Genomic DNA, 20,089 nt, shown 5'->3' with positions numbered 1-20,089 from the left:
TCTCATATATGCTCAAGCCATATCCAGTATCTCAGACCACTTCCTGTTGCCTATGGGATCAAGATGAACTTCCTCTCCACTCTCAGCTCCTTTTATAGCACCATATCTGCTTGCAAACCACCATGTCTCACCATGATGATAATGGACTAAATCTCTGAAACCAATTAAATGTTTTCCTTTAGAAGAGTTGTTGTGGTCATGGTGTCTCTTCACAGCAATGGAAACCCTAACAAAGACAGTTGTGTAGCTGGACGGGAGCTGGGGGTGGGGGGTTGTCTCTGACTCTTTTGCCTAAGCTTGGGACCCTTTTCCTCCTACTAGATTGCCTCATCCATCCTTGATATGAGAGTTGGTGCCTAGTCTCACTATGACTTGTTATGCCTGTTTGTTTGATATCCCTGGAAGGACTCTTTTTTTGAAGGGAGGAGTGGATATGGAGGAAAGGAGGGGTGGGGAGGAGGACTGGGGAGAGTCAAGTGAAGGAAACTGCTGTCAACATGCAATGCAAGAGTGAGGAATAACAGAAAAAAGGATAGCGTTAGTTACCACTGAGATTATGCGAGATTGAAAAAAGATAACAGGTGTGCACCACCACACCTGGCTGGCTGTGTCTTTCCTAGCTCTGTTTCCAAAACTAAACCCCAGGAAACCCCAGCAGTTTGCAGCCTGACCTCCCCACTGATCACTGCCGGAGTGCACACCACACTGAATGACTGTCTCTTTTAAAATGGACGGGGTCATTATAGTTGTCAAAAAAATAAATCCTGCCTAGTGTGAAAATTAAAAAAAAAAACCACAAAACTGGCAATTACCATTCATCCCTCATCTGATAATCATCATCAGCTCAAACAGTAATTCCAAACAGATCCATTAGTGTTTTTAACAGAGCGATCTGAAAGCCACATCTCACAGAAGACACACAGGATTTGTTTTCATTTGGCCAGTGCTGCCTGGGCCTCTTGCAGAGATGCAGAACTCAGAAAATATTTGCAGAACGAGTGAATTCCTCTGATTGTCAACAAAGATCAGAACTGACAGCCAGAATTCCTGCAATAAATAGCTTTGTCGGCTGTGGCTGTGCCCTCGGGGGTTGACATTTGCCTGCCCTGAGCATCTCATGTCTGTTACTTGGCAGCAAAGCCAAGTGGGAATGGCTCAGTACTGCTTCCAAAGGCCTCCAGAAAGGGAAGAAAAACACGCATTTAATTACCTTTTGGCCCAAGGAGGCTGAAAATTAATTAACATGATTAATTTATGTCTTAGTTTATGCTTCCCTAGAAGCAGATCTAGAGATAAATATTGGAGTGGCGGTGATTTATTTGGAATTAGTGGGTGAGTCAGGGGTGGGAGAAGCATAAAGCAGAAGCAGAGAAGGGAACAACAAAGACTGTCTTTGAGAGCAGCTGAGATTGGAGCAGAAGCTCAGAGGGATGCTGAGAAATGGTGCAGCTTGCAGAAGGAAGGAGGCAAGGGAGCTGCAGCTATCTGCTAGCCAAGTGACCTGTCCAAAGCTTCAGGGCAAGCTCAGGCATAGATGCAGAGCTGGGCAGTGGGGAGCTGGGAACACAAAACTTGGAAGGCCTGAGGGTGAAGACAGGCCATGAGCATCTGAGGTAACTACAGGCCCAGCTCTTTCTGGTGTTTGTTGGTTGTTGGTGTGTGTGTGTGTGTGTGTCTGTGTCTGTGTGTGTCTGTGTCTGTGTGTCTGTGTGTGTACAGGCACACGCGTGTGTGTGTCTGTTGTGTGTGTACAGGAGTGTGTGTGTGTGTATTTGTCTGTTATGTGTGTACAGGAGTATGTGTGTGTGTGTGTCTCTGTGTGTGTGTACAGGTGTGTGTGTGTGTACAGGTGTGTGTGTACAGGTAAGTGTTCAGATGTGTGTGTGTATATACAGGAGTGTCTGTGTGTGTGTGTATACAGGAGTGTGTGTGTGTACAGGTATGTGTACATATATAAAGGAATATATGTGTGTGTGTGTACAGGTGTGTGTGTGTACAGGTATGTGTTCAGATGTCCTATATATATATAGGAACGTGTGTGTGTGTGTGTGTGTGTGTGTGTGTGTGTGTGTGTATGTATGTATGTGTGTATGTGTTTTGCAGAGGACAAGCTCAACTACCTGAGGAATGCCATCTACCCTGCTGGGGGTATTTGGGGTTTTTTTGTTTGTTTGTTTTGGGGTTTTTGTTTGTTTGCTTGAGTCAGTGTCTCTCACTGCCCTGGAATGTACTAATTAGACTACACAGGCAGGCCAGCAAGCCCCAAGGGAGTCCACTCTTCCTCTGTCTCCCTAGCACTGGGATTACAAGTGTGCAGCACCTGGCTTTGTGGGTGTGTTTGTTTTTGACGTGGGTTCTGGGGATTGAAGCCCTCATGCTTTCAGGGCAAACACTTTACTGCTATCACCATAGCCCTCTTTCTGTGTTTGTAGTGGGGACTGGCCCTCTGAAACCAGGGTCCACATCAGGCATCTGCTTGCAGCAGTGCAGACATCCCTAGTACAGCCTCCTTTATTCAGTTCTAGAACAGTGCAATGAGTTGCAATGAGCAGAGGAGACTGCTTTTACAGAACAGGATTGGAGACAGCTCGAACAAAAGACAGAAGGATCAGTCACTTCAAGGTCACTTGACTTGCAAACTGAGGACAGGGAGACAGAACAAGAGAGCAACAACTGATTGGATAGGTCAAGGTTAACTTTTGATGTGTTTCTGGATTAACTCTAAAGAGCATCATCGTCATCCAATTAACAGTAGCCTGGAGATTTGGCAGTGATGTGGTTAACCTTGATTTCTCATAGTCAGACTATGAGCTGAGTTTCACTCCATAGGGTGGAATTTTGAGCAAAAATGACACCATTTTTATTTTATTTCTTCTGGTATGCTGAGGCCTTCCAAAGGAACTTGTTTGAAAACAGTGGCTTATACTTTTTATCTTTTTGAATTTTAATCTTATTTATTTGCTTCTTATTGAGTCAGGTTCTTGCTATATAGCCCAGTCTGGGCTCCAACTCATAGACCTTCAGCTTGTGCCTTCTAAGTTCCTGGGCATAGGTATTTGTCACCACACCAAGCTATGTATTTTTTTTTTAAAATACACTAAATGTCTACATCTCTTCCACACCAAGAAATTCTTCAAATATCAAACCACATGTCCTACAATTTGATTTGGTTCTGTATACCTGAGGTTTTCACCAGATTCTATATATAGGTTAAGGGGACAGTTCTACAAGACCTCCCTTGACTACAGAGGCCAATCAAGTCTGCCCCCCCCCCAATTCTGACCAACCATTAGTGCTGGGAGGTACGATAATCCGATCCTCAGACTCCATTAGTTGCCAGAACAGCAAGTAGAACCCAAGGAAATTGTTCCCTTGTCTTCTCCCATTCCCTATGGTGGACAACTCAGAACAGTCCAGAGGAGAGATGCCTGAGCCCAGATGTGTGATGGAGCTGCAGAGCTGTGTCCTCTCCTGGCCCATCATGCTCCCTCCCCACACCTCCACTGCCTCCCAGCCTGGAAGCTCCCCAGTCCTTGCTTGGCCTTCTGGGCTTCATGCTACCTTCCTTTTAGACATAATTGATTAAATCACCATTAGCAATTAAGTCAGCTCTCATTGATTCAGCCCCTCTCCCCTCCCTGAGGGAGGGTAAAAGCTCTATCTTCTAATCACAGGGGAGTGGTCGGGTAAGTAGCCACCAACCCCGACACCCCTTAGGGTCTTACCAAAGACATCTCTTTAACATAAACTTGGGTGTTGTTGAAAGAGGTTTGTTAACAATGATAGAAAAACACATTCCTTTTATTTTTTTTCACTGTGGAGCTATTTCAGGATCTAGAAACAAAAACTAATCAGAACTGAGAATGCTCCTTCAGCTCTCATCATCTAGGAAGTTGCCAGGGTTTTTAAGAGCTCTGGCTGGGAGCCGGAGACAAAGACCAAAAATATAAAATATATTTCATTATGTCACAAGATCATACAATGGAGTATATTCTCCAATCTGCATCCAAATGACCTTATGAAGGCCACCTTGATAAACTGTTGACATGCCTGCTGTCATTCCCCTAGTTCCAAACCAGACCAGGAAGCAGAATGCTAACACAAAAGCAGGGCTGGTCTGTAATCCACAGATACTGTGGTGAGACCCTCCACCTCCAAAAGGAGCCCAAACTGGGGACCAAGCATTCAAACACATGAGTTTGTGCAGGGCAGTTCACACTCAGATCACAACCACTCGGATTTCACAGATATATTTGTTGGAAAGGATGGGGGAGGACGTGGAAGGGAGGGAAGAAAGAGGGAGAATCCACTGGTTTCCCTAATTTTGTGTACGCTTTTCTATCACAGAATGTGATCATTTCAGTGGTGCTCTTTGAGCAACATAAAAATGATGCTCTGGGCAGCCCAAAACACACTTTCAAAAGTACTGTGTTTTGGGGGGCTAGAGAGATTGCTCAGCAGTTGAAAGCACTTGCTGCTCTTGTAGAAGGCTGTTACCAGCACTCACATGGCAGCTCACAACTGTCTGTAAATCCAGCTGTAAGAGACCAGTTGCCTTCTTTTGACCTCCAAGAGTACCAGGCATGCACATGGTGCATATACATATAGGAAAAATACCCATACGTATAATAAAATTAATCAATTAAAAAAACACAGTGCCCTTTTAAGCCAACAGAAGAAAAGCATCTGTTTTAGGCCCTTAGTGGTGGTTTGGGGGAAAAACAAATGCCGGAGTCAAAGGGAGTGGCACTATTAGGAGGGGTGGCATTGTTGGAGTGGGTGTAGCCTTGTTGGAGGAAGTGTGCCTCTGAGGTCTTCTAGTCTCAAGGCACCACCCAGCGTGTCAGTCTACTTCCTGTTGCCTGCTTATCAGCATGTAGTGGCTCCTCCTCCAGCACCGTGTTCCCCCGCCATGATGATAATGAATTAAACCTCTGAAACTGTAAGCTATTGCCTCAATGAAATGGTTTCCTTTATAAGAGTTGCCATGGTCACGGTGTCTCTTCATAGCAATAAAAACCCAAACCAAGACAACTAGTCATAAGCTGATTTCAGAGGGCAGAGACAGTAGAGGCCTTCTAAGAACCCCACCCTCCACTCCACTACCACGGAAGCAGAGAGGAAATTGTCCATCGTCTGCCTCTTACCACCTTCAGCCTACCTCCCACTGGGGAAGAGAGCTCCTCTCTTCTGTATCCATGGTCCCAGCCTGGCCACCGGCAGGCCTTTGCTCCCTTATCCCGAGCTAGGTGTGCAGTCTTCTCTGTTTATCCAGCTCTGTCCTTTCATCTTACCCTCCTCCCTGAGATGTTCCTTCTGCCCAAAGCCAGCTGCACAGCCCAGTCTCCTGAAGTCTCAGCCCTTCCTTTGCTCTCCACCTCTGAACAGTGTGCAGAAACTAAGACTTGTTCCATTCCCACCACTCCATACTAGGAGCCATGTGGGTGAGAGAGGACTTGGTCCCTGGGGCTTCAGCCCCTTAACAAGCAGATCTTTCCCCTGCTGTGCTCAGACAAGAGGTCCACACCTGCCTCAGGCAGCTTTCTCTAAATGGCCACCACCATCATGCCTTTCACAGTTGGGATGACAGACTGGACACACTATCAAGAATGAAAAGATGTGGGTAGATGGAAACAAATTGTGAGGGTTCTGGATGGTAATAGTCTCAAAACTGAGAAATTAGAGAGTAGAACAAGAATTTATATTCCTGTCAAAAATATATCTGAGAACACCCTTTTCCCCACATCCTCACTGATCGTGTGTGCTCAGTATTTTAGGTAAGAAAATTATTCTTCAGTGCAGTTCTAATTTACATTTCTCATGTTTTAAGGAGGCAGAGATTCTCTCAATATACTGGATTTCATACAAATTTGCTTTTCCATGTACTGGCAGATCGTGCCTTTGCCATTTTCACATATGTTTTGGACTTTTTGCTTTGTTTTATTGTGGCTCTTTTTATATCACAGAAACTAGTCTGTCAACCAGGCATGTACCACCATGCCTGGTTGACTATAATCACTTCACTCAGGAGGTTGGGGCAGCAGGATCCCTGCAAGTTCAAGGCCCACCTGAGCTATGGAGTGAGACCTTGCCAAACAGAAAGAAGATAAGTCAGTCCTGTCTGTGGGATGTAAGTGTGTGTGTGTGTGTGTGTCTGTGATGTAAAGTATGTGTGTATGTCTGTGTCTGTGATATAAGGTGTGTGTCTGCAATGTAAGGTGTGTCTGTGTCTGAGTGTATGTCTGTGCGTGTGTCTGTGCCTGTGATGTAAGGGAGTGTGTGTGTGTGTGTGTGTGTGTGTGTGTGTGTGTGTGTGTGTGTGTTCCAGCACTGAGCTCCTATTGCATGCTACATTTGTGGCACTGCTTGGTAGGGGAAGATAATCAGAGTAGCTTCTGGAAGAGAAAATAGAGACTTCTTGTGGAGTAGTTCCCTCCTGCCCTTTGATTCCTCAGTGAAGAAAAAAACAGACATTGAAAAGGTCAAGCTCAGGCTCATCATGTTTTCAAGCCCTCCAGTGGTCGACAACCAGCAGTTGAATAGCTGACTGCCTTCTCACTGTCCGTTGCAGGATTCCCACTCACTCAAGCATTCACAGCCCACAGGTAGAGTTCCCGACAGGTCTGAGGCTTTGGTTGATTCTGTGCACAGTCCCTGCCTCAGAAGGATGCCTGTCCCTGACTACCTGGTTTGTCTGACCTCAAAGCATCCCATAGATACTTTTAATTGGCTGTTCCCATAAAAGATATAAAGATCCCATTCCTAAAATAGGAGATTTTCAAAGATGAAACAACTCAAACCATCCCTAGAGAATTAAGGCACTGTCACTCATATTCCACACATAGCTGTCTCCTAGGAAACAAACAAACAAATCCCTTAAGAATAGGATGATCCTAATAAACAAAGACAAAAATACTATAATTTAGACTTCTCTGATAATTAAGAAAAACCTATTTTTCCTCCCTAGGCCCATTGGTAAGTTTCTTCTGCCGCTTCTAGCAGTATAGTACGCTTAATTACATCCAAGAAAGGAGTGGGTCTGCAAGTCCACGAGGCCATTACCTCAGATGTTTCTTTTGGCAGCTTCCACATGGTCTTGGAATGGGTCCTCCACCTCAGGGGAAAAACTTCAGAAGCCAGGCAGCTCTTATGTCCTCTCTAGGAGCAATGTGACCCTGCCTCACCAGACCAGCATTCTGCTCATATTGAAGTTTCACTGAGAGTCACACTACTTTTTAATATACCCATAAGGAAGCCCTGTGTCACTGAGACAGGCTGAATAGCATCCAGACATCTCCCAAATAAATCCTGCACGAAAGAGGGAGGGGCCAAGTCAAGAATGCATGGCCTGCCTGTCAAAAGCTCTCCACAGCTAAGTAACACATGGTACCACATGACTAAGTGTTTTATAAGGCTTATAATTATAGTAGCTGGTCTTCCTAATGGAGGAAAGATCTGATCTAGTCCCATTCACAAGAGAACTTCTTCCTCAAGTCCCAAGAGTGTGTTGGGCCCACATTGTTGACCTTTGTGAAGGTTGCTGAGTGTGCCCTGGCTGTGAAGAGCTATTAAGCTACCCAGAAGGGATAAGAGGTAATCACTGCATACCCAGTTCCTACCATCTAGTGAGGATGGGGTGGGTGGGAAGCAAAAGACAGGCCACCATTCCACACAGCAAGATGAGACCTGCCAGGAAAGATCATTTCCTGAGGGTTACCAGGTGACAGAGACTGCTCCAAGAATTGGACAGATAAGCTCTCAATCCATCCTGATATGAGTAATACCTAAGACCGTTCATGTAGAGTGGAGCAGAACCAGTCTAGTGACAGGATCGACACTCTGTTGCTTCTTTTCTACTTTTGTTTTGAGATACGGTCCCCTGTAGACCAAGCTGGCCTTGGAGAGACTGTGGCGATGAGGATGACATTAAACTCCCATTCCTCCTGTCTCTGTACCCAAGTGCTGGGATTACAGATGTGTGGCACCATAGCCAGGTCAGGATTAACATATAACTGCTAGACTCAGATGGACAGACAGATCATAGATGGGAGACAGACTGTGATTCACTTCCTTAAGAATGAGCAAGGGATGCTGGGCAGGGGTAGTGCACTCCTTTAATCCCAGCACTCTGGAGGCAGAGGCAGAGGCAGAGGCAGGCAGATCTTTGTGAGTTTGAGGCCAACCTGGTCTACAGAGTCAGTTCCAGGACAGTCTGGGCTATTACAGAGAGAAACCCTGCATTAAGAAAAAAAAAATGAGCCAGGAACATCTTATAGGCTGTGAGATGGGGCATCTATGCTGGGGTTAAAGATATGCTGGGCCTCTGTCAGGATGTTTCTAGACCAGTGGTTCTCAATCTTCCTAATGTTGTGACCCTTTAATACAGTTCCTCATGTTGTGGTGACACCCAACCTAAAATTATTCTTGTTGCTACTTCATAACTGTAATTTTGCCACTGTTATGAATTGTAATGTACACATCTATGTTTTCTGATGTCTTAGGAGACCCCTGTGAAAGGGTCGTTCAACTCCCCAGGGAGTCATGACCCATAGGTTGAGGATCACTGTTCTAAAGCAAAGTGCTGTGCCCTTCTCTTCTAGATCAGAGCATGGGTACCAATATATTTGAAACCTACCACATACCCTAAACAAATATACCAAATCCTACCCTCTTGGTGACTGGGATCCCAAGACCATTTGTTCAGTCTGTAAGGAGAAATATGCAGGCATGGGGTTGAAGTGGAAACAGAATTATTACAGTTGCCAGAAAACAGAATCCTACGGAGCCATTGGAGAAGAACATGTAATAATTTTAGGAGTTAAGCATTTGGCTGTGAGCATCTCATGTGCTGTGATTTGAAGGGCAGGGTTACAACAGTAAATGATGCAGGAATACACAGTGATCGAATAATATTCTATTTTTCTCTTCCAACCTCCAACCAGAAAGAAACCTCTGGCTAGTGCTGGATGATCTTTCTAACCTCTGCAGTACTTGGTAATCTTCCCTTTCAGCAGAAAGCCAGGCTGTGAAACTCAGCCGCCAGGCAGGCAACAGGCAACAGAATTGACTAATATTACTTTGTTCTTGTTTTATGAATGTTCCAGTCATCTTTTGTGTAAGGTGAGTGAGGATGTTTTATCAGTTCCTTTAGCAGCCTACAGCTCTGATTCCATGGACCAAGCATCCCTGAGACTGAGCAATGCAGACTCCCAAGCTCCATTCGGGGTCTCCCGCATCACAGCCTCCATTTTCAAATTCCCGGGTGATACTGAAGCCTATTAATGTATTAAAATGAGGTGATCCAAGAAAATCTGAGGGAGGCACCTCCAAGTATCAAAGGTCTTAAGTCAACAGGCTGGCAGAGACAGCTGCATTAACAGGGCTGAAAGCATGTCGTGGGTATACAGCTGCTTCAGACTCTCAGAGGTCACATGATCATGAGCAAATTGCTTAGGCTCCATTTCCTTGTATCAACTGAGGATAATAATGACATGTAATTTCACAAAGTTGTAAAGAGACCGTGAGATAATGGACTTAGAGTTATCCATGGCATAGAATAAGAGCCTAATGCATATTAATTACTCATAGTAATAGCAGTAGCTGTTGTTGTATTCAACACATAGTGGATTTTGCAAACTCATTTCTTGGTAGTTATTACTTTTTTGTGCTAGCGAAGATCAAACCCAAGACTTTGTACATTCTAGGCAAGTGCCTTCCCTTTGAGCTACAGCCCCATTTATATATAAAAACGATAGGGGTGACTCAGCAGGTGGTACTTCTGTCAAACTTTACCCCTCCAAGTCCAATCCCCAGAGCTCACATGGTATAGAGTCTCCCAAAGATTAGTGTTCCTGCTACTGATGGGAGCATCTTGGTGGGGGCTTCTTAGGCAGACAATTAGGTTGGAAGATTCTGTGCATGCCTCTGTAAATGTTCATACATGGCTCCAAATGACCCTTTCAAGAAGGTAGGAATCTGCAGAGAAAACAGAGGCTTCCTCAACCTTTCTGCTTACAGCATTGGCTCAGAGACAACCACATCAGAAGATACTGAAAAAGAAAAAAAAAAAGAAAGAAAGAAAAGAAAAAAGAGGGTGGCCTCATTTTATCATCCACCAGCAGGGGACCTGCTCCCCAGAATGCATTAGGAGGAATCAGAGCCCACCTATCGCCCTCCAGAAAAAGAGGTTCAGAACACAGACTGCCCCCTTATAGTCACAATTGCATCTGTACTGGTTTGTACAACGTAAAGGGGACTGGGGCCAGAGAGATGGCCCAGCAGGTGAAGGCACTTGCCACCAAGCCTGGTGACCTGAGTTCAGTCCCTGGAGCCCACATGGTAGAAGGAAAACTGGCTCCTGTAGAATGTCCTCTGACCATCACATGAGCCATGAAACACATACCCAAATGAGCCACAGCAGGTGTCCACTCACACAAATATGCCCCCCCACATACAAATATATAAAGGGATTTTTTTTTTTAATTTTAAAGGAGAGAAGGACTGTCAGCTGTAGAGATCCAGATAGAAAACTTGTGGCAGGAGAGATGGCTTGGCAGTTAAGAGCACTTGTTGCTCTTGCAGAGGACCCAGGCACATTTCCCAGGTACATGTTGGTTCACAGCCATTGGTAACTCCATTTTCAGGGGATTCAATACTGTCTTCTGACCTCCACGGGCATCAAGCATGCACATGGTACTCATACTTATATGCCAGAAAAACACACATAAAAATAAAATGAATAAATGTAACCCCTTGTGTGAGGACAGTGTGGGGACCTGGTACTGTCTCCCAGTGTTGAAAGAGTTACAAATCTCCAAAGGATAATTTGTGAGTATCCTAAGTTCCGGGCAGGTGTGTCATCTCACCACTTGGAGGCTGAAGCAGGAAGACTGAGAGTTCAGGGGTACATGAGAAGATCCTGTCTTTACCTACATACATAGTTTGTCTAAAGTATGTATCCCTCGGAGATGCCCTCTTGGATGGAAAAATGAAGCATCAAGGGTTATTTTTTGAAATAGGGAAAATCTGGACACAATTGAAGTGTCCACCAATAGGGAATTTCTAAATGAATCATAGTACCTCCAATCAAGGCAATGCTATGTAGCTGCTCGAAGACTACAATCACCCAGCAGAAACCGGTTTCTAACATATAGGAAGTACTGTAGCAAACAAGAGAAGACAGTAACTACTATGTATTTACAAATGCAACTGTGCACTAAAAACGGATGTCATGGTCAATGACAGATTAAATATGCAACATTGGGCCTGTGAGATTTCATTGCCTAGTGATATCACAGCCACCTTCACTTGTGTGGGCACATTTCTGCAATGTTCACATAACAGCAAAAATACCCTTACAGATCTCAGACACGCTCCATGCCATTAATCAGTGCATGAAATATTTCTGAAAGGAGATATAAGAAACTAGAAACAGGAAAACGGTGTGATTAGACCATAGGGAGGAAAGGAGGGAGAGAGAGGAGAGAGTGTGTGCTCAGATCGAACCCAGGTTCACATGCATACTAAGCAAGTATTTACCACTGAGCTAAGCCTTTAGTACATCTTTTGAATGTTATTTTAGTTGTAGGCATCAAAGGTTCAAAACAGTTTTTGGTATATGAATTGGTTAGCAGGTTTATAAAAAGGTGTATGTTTTTAGTGTGGCAGAGAGTCAGTTTAGAAGGGGCCAAGGAGAAAGGGTGGGTTCAGGATTTTAACTCATCCCGCTCACCCTAAGACCTGACTCTTTACAGCAACAGACAGAAGTGGCCCATGTATCTCAGACCCAAGAAGAAAAGCTGGCCGCTGCCCTCAGCGTAGAGTTACACGACGCTTCATGCCAAGTCCAAAGTCTCCAGGCTGAGATGGAATCTTTACGAGCTCTGGTGAGTGTGCCAAAAAAAAAAAAAAAAAAAAAAAAAAAAAAAAAAAAAAAAAAAAAAGGCCTTGACGGTTTTATGTTTAACTCTCAACTGTCAGTCTGAAGTTTCACAGTTCATACTTCACAAAGGGCTTCCTTCTCACAGGGTGTGGTTTGGCGCCTGAAGTGTCTTCTGACCTCTGAGGATTACCAGATACTGACTCAGACCTAACAAGTATGGTGGACACAGCAGGGCCTGTAGAAATACCCCTTGCCTGCCACTGCTGAGAATGCCAGTCGGCCGCTAACACTTGCAGCTGCCCTGTCTCAGCTGCCCCGTTTCTTCAGACAATTGCCATCAGCCAAACAGAGGACTCCTGATCCAAGAAGTCAGGCCATGCCCCTGCCCCAGACAGTGACAGACTGATGTTTTTGAAAGCCCAGCCTGCTAACTTCACAGTGGAAACAGCTGTACAGAGCTCTCCATAGGATCAGGCAGGAGCTAGTTTTCAGAGAGGCTACTTCCTTGCTTAGCATCATCCCTGCCCTGTCTCCTTTGTCCTGATCAATCCCTCTTTTCCTGACAGTAATCCTGCAATTGGGTATAAGCTCCAGGATCCTTGCCTCAACCTCAAACACCTAGTAAGCTCAGACTCACTGTGGTTTGCAAGCAGGTGCTTGGAAACTACTAATTATTAGTAATTAAAATAATTACAGTCAGCCCTCTGTATCCATGGTTTCTCCATCTGTGGATTCAATCAACTTTGGACTGGAAATATTCAGGAAAAACATTGCACCTGCTCTGCATTTGCGCAGCCTTTATTTCTTATCATTGTTCCCTAAACAACAGCCCGGTCATCTATAGAGCTGTACATTGTATCACATAAAAGTCATCTAGAGATACTTCACTGAGATTTAAGGAAATATGCAGGAGGATTGGGTCAGTTATATGTGCATATTATATCACTTTTCTGTAAGAGATTTGCATCTGTCAGTTTAGGTATGCACAGCATCCTGAAACCACCTGACACAAGCTCCTAAGTAGACTGAATTAAGCTCCACCTTTCGGTCTGGGTGGGACTGAACTCTATTGAGATATGACATCTCCTTCAACATTCTAACTACAAAGCATTGTTGGACCCTGTGTGAGTGTGAGTGTGTGTGTGTGTGTGTGTGTGTGTGTGTGCGCGCGCGCGCGCGCGCGCGAGCGTTAGCATGCTTCTATATATCACTCACAAGAACTCACCATGTTCCAGGAGCTATACCAAGAGCTTTGGGGACATAAGACTAATTAGACACGGCCTTTACCCTCCAGGGAATCAGCGACTTCTGTAGAGGAATTGATGTCACATTAACAAGGCTCAGCATGTGAGGGAGTGACAAGAGGGAGACCAGCCCCACAATGGGAGTCAATATGTTTACTTTTTGGTGGGTATGGAGAAGGGCAGAGTCAGGGCAGAGTATAGAAAAATCCCACCCACCATCAAGTTTACATCTGCCTCTACTCTTCTCCTAGGCACAGCAGTCCTGGGAAATTGGGAAGTGTTTCTTAGACTGTGATCTTGAATCCCAGGTTTATCTCTTCACTGGTCACATGGCCCTCTAAACTTCTATTTTCTCATTTGTCTAGTAAGGATCTATTTTAGTTGTCCTATTTACCTGCTGTCTTGTTGGCTTAATACTGGCGCTCCATTGTCCTATGATTTAGGCAAAGGTCATCAGGGACAGGTTTCCCTATCCCTCATGATGTCTGCTGGGGTTGGGACACCCACAAGAGGCTTCTTCAACTCACACGGGAGATGCCTCAATTGTGAGTCTGTGTTCTGCTCTGAAACCTCTCCACATAGCTAGCTTGGGTTTCCTTGTACTGTGGTGGTATTATTATTGCAGTCAGACTTCTGATGTGGAGCTTTGCTTCCACTGTAGAGTGAGCAGAAATCTATCAGCCCCCTGACCTCTTAGCTTTAGAGTTTCTGAACATCACATATATCTTACTCTGTTGGCCAAAGCAATCACAAGGGCAGTGAGATCCAATGAGGCCCAACTCTTAGCAAGGTCACATTGAGAAGGACCATGTGGGGTGGTGACAATTGTTGCAGCTGCCTTTGGAAATGTGATCTATCCTAAGATCAGAATAGAACTGACCTCAGAAAGTCACTGGGATGACTAATGAGATAATGTATGTCAAGCCTTTTACACTGTGCCTGACATAGGCAAGCAGTCAGCAATTGGCATCTATTGTAACTTATCGTGCAAAACTATAGCCACCAACTCAAAAGCCCCAAAGTTGGCATCATCAGCCACCTGGTCACCTCACTTCAACCCCATGCTCCTAACTGTTGGGACAAATGGAAAAAGAACTGACGCCAACCAGAAGACTTCAGAGTAATGGCATTCTACCTATGCTCATGACTCAAGATGGGCTAGCTCTGTCCCCTGTGGGTTCCAATAGATTAACATTCCCATCACTATGCCTTACAGCCAAGATGAGGAGCACAGACTGAGAACGGGGGAGGGGGATAGTTCATGCAGCTAGCCTGAGTCATAACAACCTGTGTGTACACAGTGCCCATCCCTCTTGCAAGTCAGACAGCTTTGCTGGCCAGATGGTCAGCCCCGTTTGCCACTTGGGCACTGTTTATATTGGAAGCCAGATACCATTAAGCCTACTGAACTCTATATTGAGTGGAATCCAAGCCCAGAATTTGCCAAAAATAATTATCTTGCTTTCTGGGGGAGTTTGCAATCCAAGAAAGTTCTTTCCAGTCTTCAGATACCTGGAGGAACCATGAGCCTCTGTGGTCTCAGGGTGTGACTGGTGCTGCCAATGTCCCTAGGACTAAAGAAGCTATATAACATAGGCCTGGCCGTAGCTGCTCAGGCTCTAGGAAGAAGCAAGCATGTCCTTCTAGAGTGTCAGGAGCTTGGCTCTGCACAGTGGCACACACCTTTAAACCCAGCCCTTGGGAGGCAGAAACAGGTAGATCTCTGTGGCTTTGAGGTCAGCCTGGTCTACACGAGTTTCAGGATCATCAGGACTATATATATGATGAGACTCTGATGTGGAGGAAGGAGTAAAGAATGAATGTCAGGAACTTAGGTGAACAGGCTGGACATGACTCTAAGGGTGGGATAGAAGGTCCATAGGACTAGAAAGTGGGCCAAAAGCTATAGACAGACAGTCCAAGTATGTCCTGTGAAGTGTTTCTCTAAATCACAGATGTTACAGATCCAGTGTCAACAGCAACTCACAAAGGGAACACAGGTTTAGAAGTCTGTTCAAGACAAAAATCTAATTCCTATTTTAAAAAAACAAAAACAAAAGAGAAAACCCAAGGTGGGAACAAATGATTCTCAGAGTCTAAGCCATTTCTGCATGTTCACCATTGTAAAAGGGTCTTAGATCCTACTGGCCAAATAGCAACTGAGACCAGAGGGAGGCAGAGGCAGGCTCTCTCTGTGAGTTCAAGGTCAGCCTGGCCTACATAATGAGTTCCAGGACAGCCAAAGCTATATGGTGAGGACCCCCCCCCAAAAAAAAAACAAACATGTACTGAGGCTGCAGAAATGGAGAATTGGCTCAGCAGTTACGAGTTTATGCTACTCTTGCAGAAGACCCAAGTTCAGTTACTGAAACCCATGTCAGGTGACTTACAGTCATCTGTCACTCCAGCTCCAGGGGATCATCTGACCTCCACAGGTCATGCAGACATACATGCAGACACACATGAATTCATAAATTAAAAACAACAAAATGTTGGCTGGAGAGATGGCTTAGGAATCAAGAGGACTTACTTCTCTTGTAGAGGACCCAGGTTCTGTTCCCAACACCCACAGGGCAGCTCACCACTGTCCGTAACATCAGTTCCAGGGGATCGGGTGCCTCTTCTGACCTCTCGGGGATTCTGCACACATGTGATGGACATACACTTAAATATGCATATATGCATAAAATAAAATAAATAATAAAAATAAAGAGATAAATCTCTTCAAAGCTAGGTACTAGATTATAGGCCACCATACCTGAAACTATTAAACATGGGCACATTGATGTTTAGTTTTTTACTGGCCGACGCTATCTTTCAGGGCACAGTACACAGGAAGATGAGAAGAGAGATGTTTGCAGTCTAACTCAATGGTTCTCAACCTTCCTAACCCTGTGAACCCTTTAATACAGTTGTTTATGGTGTTTCCCAACTATAAGATTATTTTGTTGCTATTTCATAATTGTAATTTTGCTGCTGTTATGAATCATAATTTAAATATCTTATCTGCAGGATATATGATATGCAATCCCTCGAGGGGTCTCTACCCTTTGTTTGAGAACCATTTTTAACTGCTGGGAAAAGAGATCAGTGGGACAATAAATGTAACCATGGAGCAGACGCCCTTCACCCAGGCAACACATGTTTCTGGGTCTGCACAGACCCTTTCCTGGTACTGAGGATACAGGGACAAGTTTCTCTCCAGGTCTCACCATCTTGTCGGATAGGCACTCACCAGGTGGTGAGTTCAAACACATGCATGTGCTTGGGGAGCCATAGAAACACAAGGGAGCTCCTAACCCAACTTGTTTGTAGTAAGGACTAAGGTGCATCAAGGAAGGCTTACCAGAGAAGTGACCCCTGAACTTGAACTTGGGGATGAATAGGAATGAAGCAACTGAGAAGGCTCCAGCCATAAGAAACAATATGAGGCCGTGCATAGTGGTGTACACCTTTAATCCCAGCAGGTGGGTGGAAGGAAGGAAGGAGGAAGAGAAACAGTATGAATCCAATAAGCTTCTATGACCAGAAATGTTGACACTAGTGCAGAGTAGGAGATGAATGGAAAGTCGCCATGGGAACCGTACTAGGGGTCCTTGGGAGCCACTGTTGTGAGGTTTAAGTAGAGGAGATAGAAGCTCAGATGTGTGCTTCAGCCAAGGCACCTTAGGAGCTGTGTGAGAAGTATAGGAAGGGCGGAAACTAAAATCAGGGTGATGAGCAAAGAGGTTACTGAGCTGACCTCAGGGGATAAATATCCAGTCCCAGGCCATGGTGTTGGGAGAAGAAAAGTGACCGTGAATGGGAAAACCCAGAAAACCTCAAAGGAGATGTAAGAGGCAGGACTCAGAATCCATAAGTGACAGTGATGACTGAAGGGGACATCCAGGACACATCTTCCCCTGGTTTCTCCAGATGATATACCAAAGAGGAGAGGCCAAGGGTTCAAAGGAAGCCAGTGGCCCCGTTTTGAAGGTCTCTGTATATGCTCCTAATAAGACTTTCAGCAGCAGGCCCATAGCTGAGGGAGAGAGCTGTGCTATTGGTACCAGTGCAGGAGTCATGACTGCTAGCAACCTGAGTGAGGAGGTCATCAGCCATGCAGACCCAGAGTCCCTGCCCGAGGATCTCTAGCTCCGGATGGGACAGTGGGAAGCCACCAAGCAGCAGAGGGACAGGGCTGGGCAAAGATGCATTTCCAAACCCCACAGAAAAAAAATGCTGAGTGGTAAAGGTCATACACATCCATTTCACCTCCCTCCTGCCCATTCCCTCCTGCCTGTCACACAAAAAGTCCATGAGGCAGAGCTTCACCTTCTTACGTTTCCCTAGAGCTAGTACATCATTGTCGTCCCCCCCCCCCCCCCACCCCCAAAAAAAGAAAATGGGCAGAGCTAGTCAGTTGTCCATTTCCTATCTGGAGGGCCCAGCCCAACGACCTTCACTCTTTTGTAGAAACGAGGCCTGGAAAACACCTTGCATGACTCTAAGCATTGGCATGACATGGAACTGCAGAACCTGGGTGCTGTTGTGGGCAGGCTGGAGGCAGAGCTGGCAGAGATCCGCTCGGAGACGGAGCAGCAGCAGCAGGAGCGGGCACACCTGTTGGCATGCAAGAGCCAGCTGCAGAAGGATGTGGCGTCCTACCATGCCCTGCTGGACAGAGAGGAGGGCAAGTAAGTAGGCCCAGTTCTGCTTTATCTTCGGGAAGGATGCACATGGAGAGTGGGGTGGGGCTGGGTGGGTACAGAGCTGGCCTAGAATACACAAAGCCCTGGGTTCAAGCCCCAGCAGTGCAAAGAACTCTTCACGATGACCCCACACGTCACATTTCATTCAAGACCAGAGGGAGGGAAGAAGGAGTGACAAAAGCCTTTTTCTTGAGTGACTCTTAAACTTTAAAAAAGTTGACGTTTTTATTTGTTTCTTTTATGTACATGGGTGTTCCACCTGGTTGTGAGTCTATGCACCACCTGTGTGCAGTGCCCATGGATATCAGAAAAGGGGACTGGAGTCAGACAGCTGTGAGCTGCCACGTGGGTACTGGGGATTGAACCCAGGTCCCAGCCAGAGCTCTTAACTGCCAGTGGTCTCTCTAGCCCAGCTCTCAAACATTTTTAGGAGGCTTCATGTTGACTTTCTTTTATCTGACTGACTGATCATACCTGCCTATAAGGGATGCTGAGAAAATATTGTTTAATTTGGACTCTATAGAGGAGGCAAGCAAGGTGTTGGGAATGACAATGGAGTTGGCCAGCCATGTCTGCCAAAATCACACACACACACACACACACACACACACACACACACACACACACACACACACACGGACTTGGGAGCATGTATGCAGGTCTTCTCTAACCAATAGGCCCATGCAGAGACATATGCATCAGCAGTGGGGCTTAGTGCCATTGTGCATTCTTTCCTTAAATCCAAATCTTTATTTTTCTTCATTTTCTCTATCTTCATACCTCCATCCAAGTTCTCCTCTATGGCACATTGAATTAGGAATTGGACAGTAAGGGCTGAAGAAAGGGCTCAGCAGTTAAGGGTACTGGCTGCTTTCCCAGAGGACCTGGGTTCAATTCCCAGAATCCACAAGGTGGCTCACAACATCCATAACTCCAGGCCCAAGAGATCTGACACTCTCTTCTGGCCTTCATGGGCACCAGGCATGCATATGATGCACACAAAATACACATATACACTAAATAAACAAATAAATAAAATTTTTAAGAAGAAAAGGACAGCAACTCTAAGAAAACTTAGGGGGCTGGTGAGATGGATCAGCAGGTAAAGGCACTTGTTGCACAAGCCTAACACCCTGAGTTCAACCCCCAGAATCTACAGAAAAGTAGGGGAGAATTGATTTCATGAAATGTTCTCCAGTTTGGATACATGGGCTGTGCATTCGTGTGTGTGTGTGTGTGTGTGTGTGTGTGTGTGTGTGTGTGTGTGTGTATAAAACCAAATTTTATTTATTTTTTATTTAATAAACTACAAAAGCCAACTTAGGGGTCACATAGTCCTTCTCAAGAGAGAATGGGAAGGCCCAAGTGGGGAGGGATTTGTCTGTGGTCACACATGGAGGTTGAAACAACTCTGAGACCAGGCTTCTGGGCCCTCTCCCAGAGAGCATAGCATCCCGTTTGAGGAATGACCAGAGAGTCACCTGCAAACCTTCCAGGCCCCTCCCCCATGTTCTTTTGTCCAGTTGCTTTCTGAGGAATGTGAAAGCCAAATGTTCCTAACAAAACTAAATCTTTCAGATTCCTAATCACATCTGAGTAAACATACAAAGCCGTTTCAATTAAACACGGAGGTGTGAGGGCGGGGGAGTGAAGTTCAAGAAATAAGCCCCTGCTGCGTGGCCGTTCTCCAGAGATCGGGCCCTCCCTCACCCCTGGCTGCCTCCATTCCTTCCTGTGCCCACCAAAATGTCACACATCCCTAGTTACTGACATGACACACATCCCGGAGTTCTGGAAGTTATTTGCCCCAAATCCATCAAACCTCAAAATAGGGACTGAACCTTGGCACTGTCTTCTTCTAAAAGCCAAATTCTTTCTCGTAACGCAGCTCCCTTTCCCACAATCCTGCCTGGTGTCTTTTCTGGTATCTGGCTCTCTTGCTTCTGATTCACCTGTGTCTCTTTTCAGCTGACGGGTAAACCAAAAACAACTTCCTCCTTCCACCCAGAAAACTACTTTCTTCAGCAGCCCACCAGTGATGATGCTTGAGGAACTTCTGTAGCTGCTGGATTCCCTGACTGACTCAGATGGAGCGTAAACACTTCCTGGGAGTGGAGAAGGCCCTTCTGCTCTCATTTAAGTAGTCTGTAGCTGGAACAACCTAGGCCTCTCCAAATAAATGCTTTGCGTGCAGCTCCTAGTCTGCCATTTTGTGTTTAACTTGTTGGTACAGAGACAAAGCAGTTCTAGCTGCATATCTCAGGGCTCTTTGA

At 45.5% G+C, this 20,089-nt stretch overlaps 1 protein-coding gene across 1 annotated transcript in view; it reads left to right on the top strand.

Annotated features, from left to right (window-relative positions):
* Positions 1-19,788, top strand: part of Bfsp2 (beaded filament structural protein 2) — a 51,875-nt gene extending 32,087 nt beyond the window's left edge. The window contains exons 5-7 of the mRNA XM_027414760.2: positions 11,754-11,885; positions 17,581-17,801; positions 19,785-19,788. Coding sequence (XP_027270561.1) covers positions 11,754-11,885; positions 17,581-17,801; positions 19,785-19,788 — 357 coding nt within the window. The remainder of the gene's footprint in view (positions 1-11,753; positions 11,886-17,580; positions 17,802-19,784) is intronic.
* The last annotated feature ends 301 nt before the right edge of the window (positions 19,789-20,089 follow it).

This window comes from Cricetulus griseus, chromosome 4 (assembly GCF_003668045.3).
Source record: "Cricetulus griseus strain 17A/GY chromosome 4, alternate assembly CriGri-PICRH-1.0, whole genome shotgun sequence".
Taxonomy (NCBI): Eukaryota; Metazoa; Chordata; class Mammalia; order Rodentia; family Cricetidae; genus Cricetulus; species Cricetulus griseus.
The sequence above is the reverse complement of the archived record's forward strand: the minus strand, read 5'-3'. Positions and strand labels throughout refer to the sequence as shown.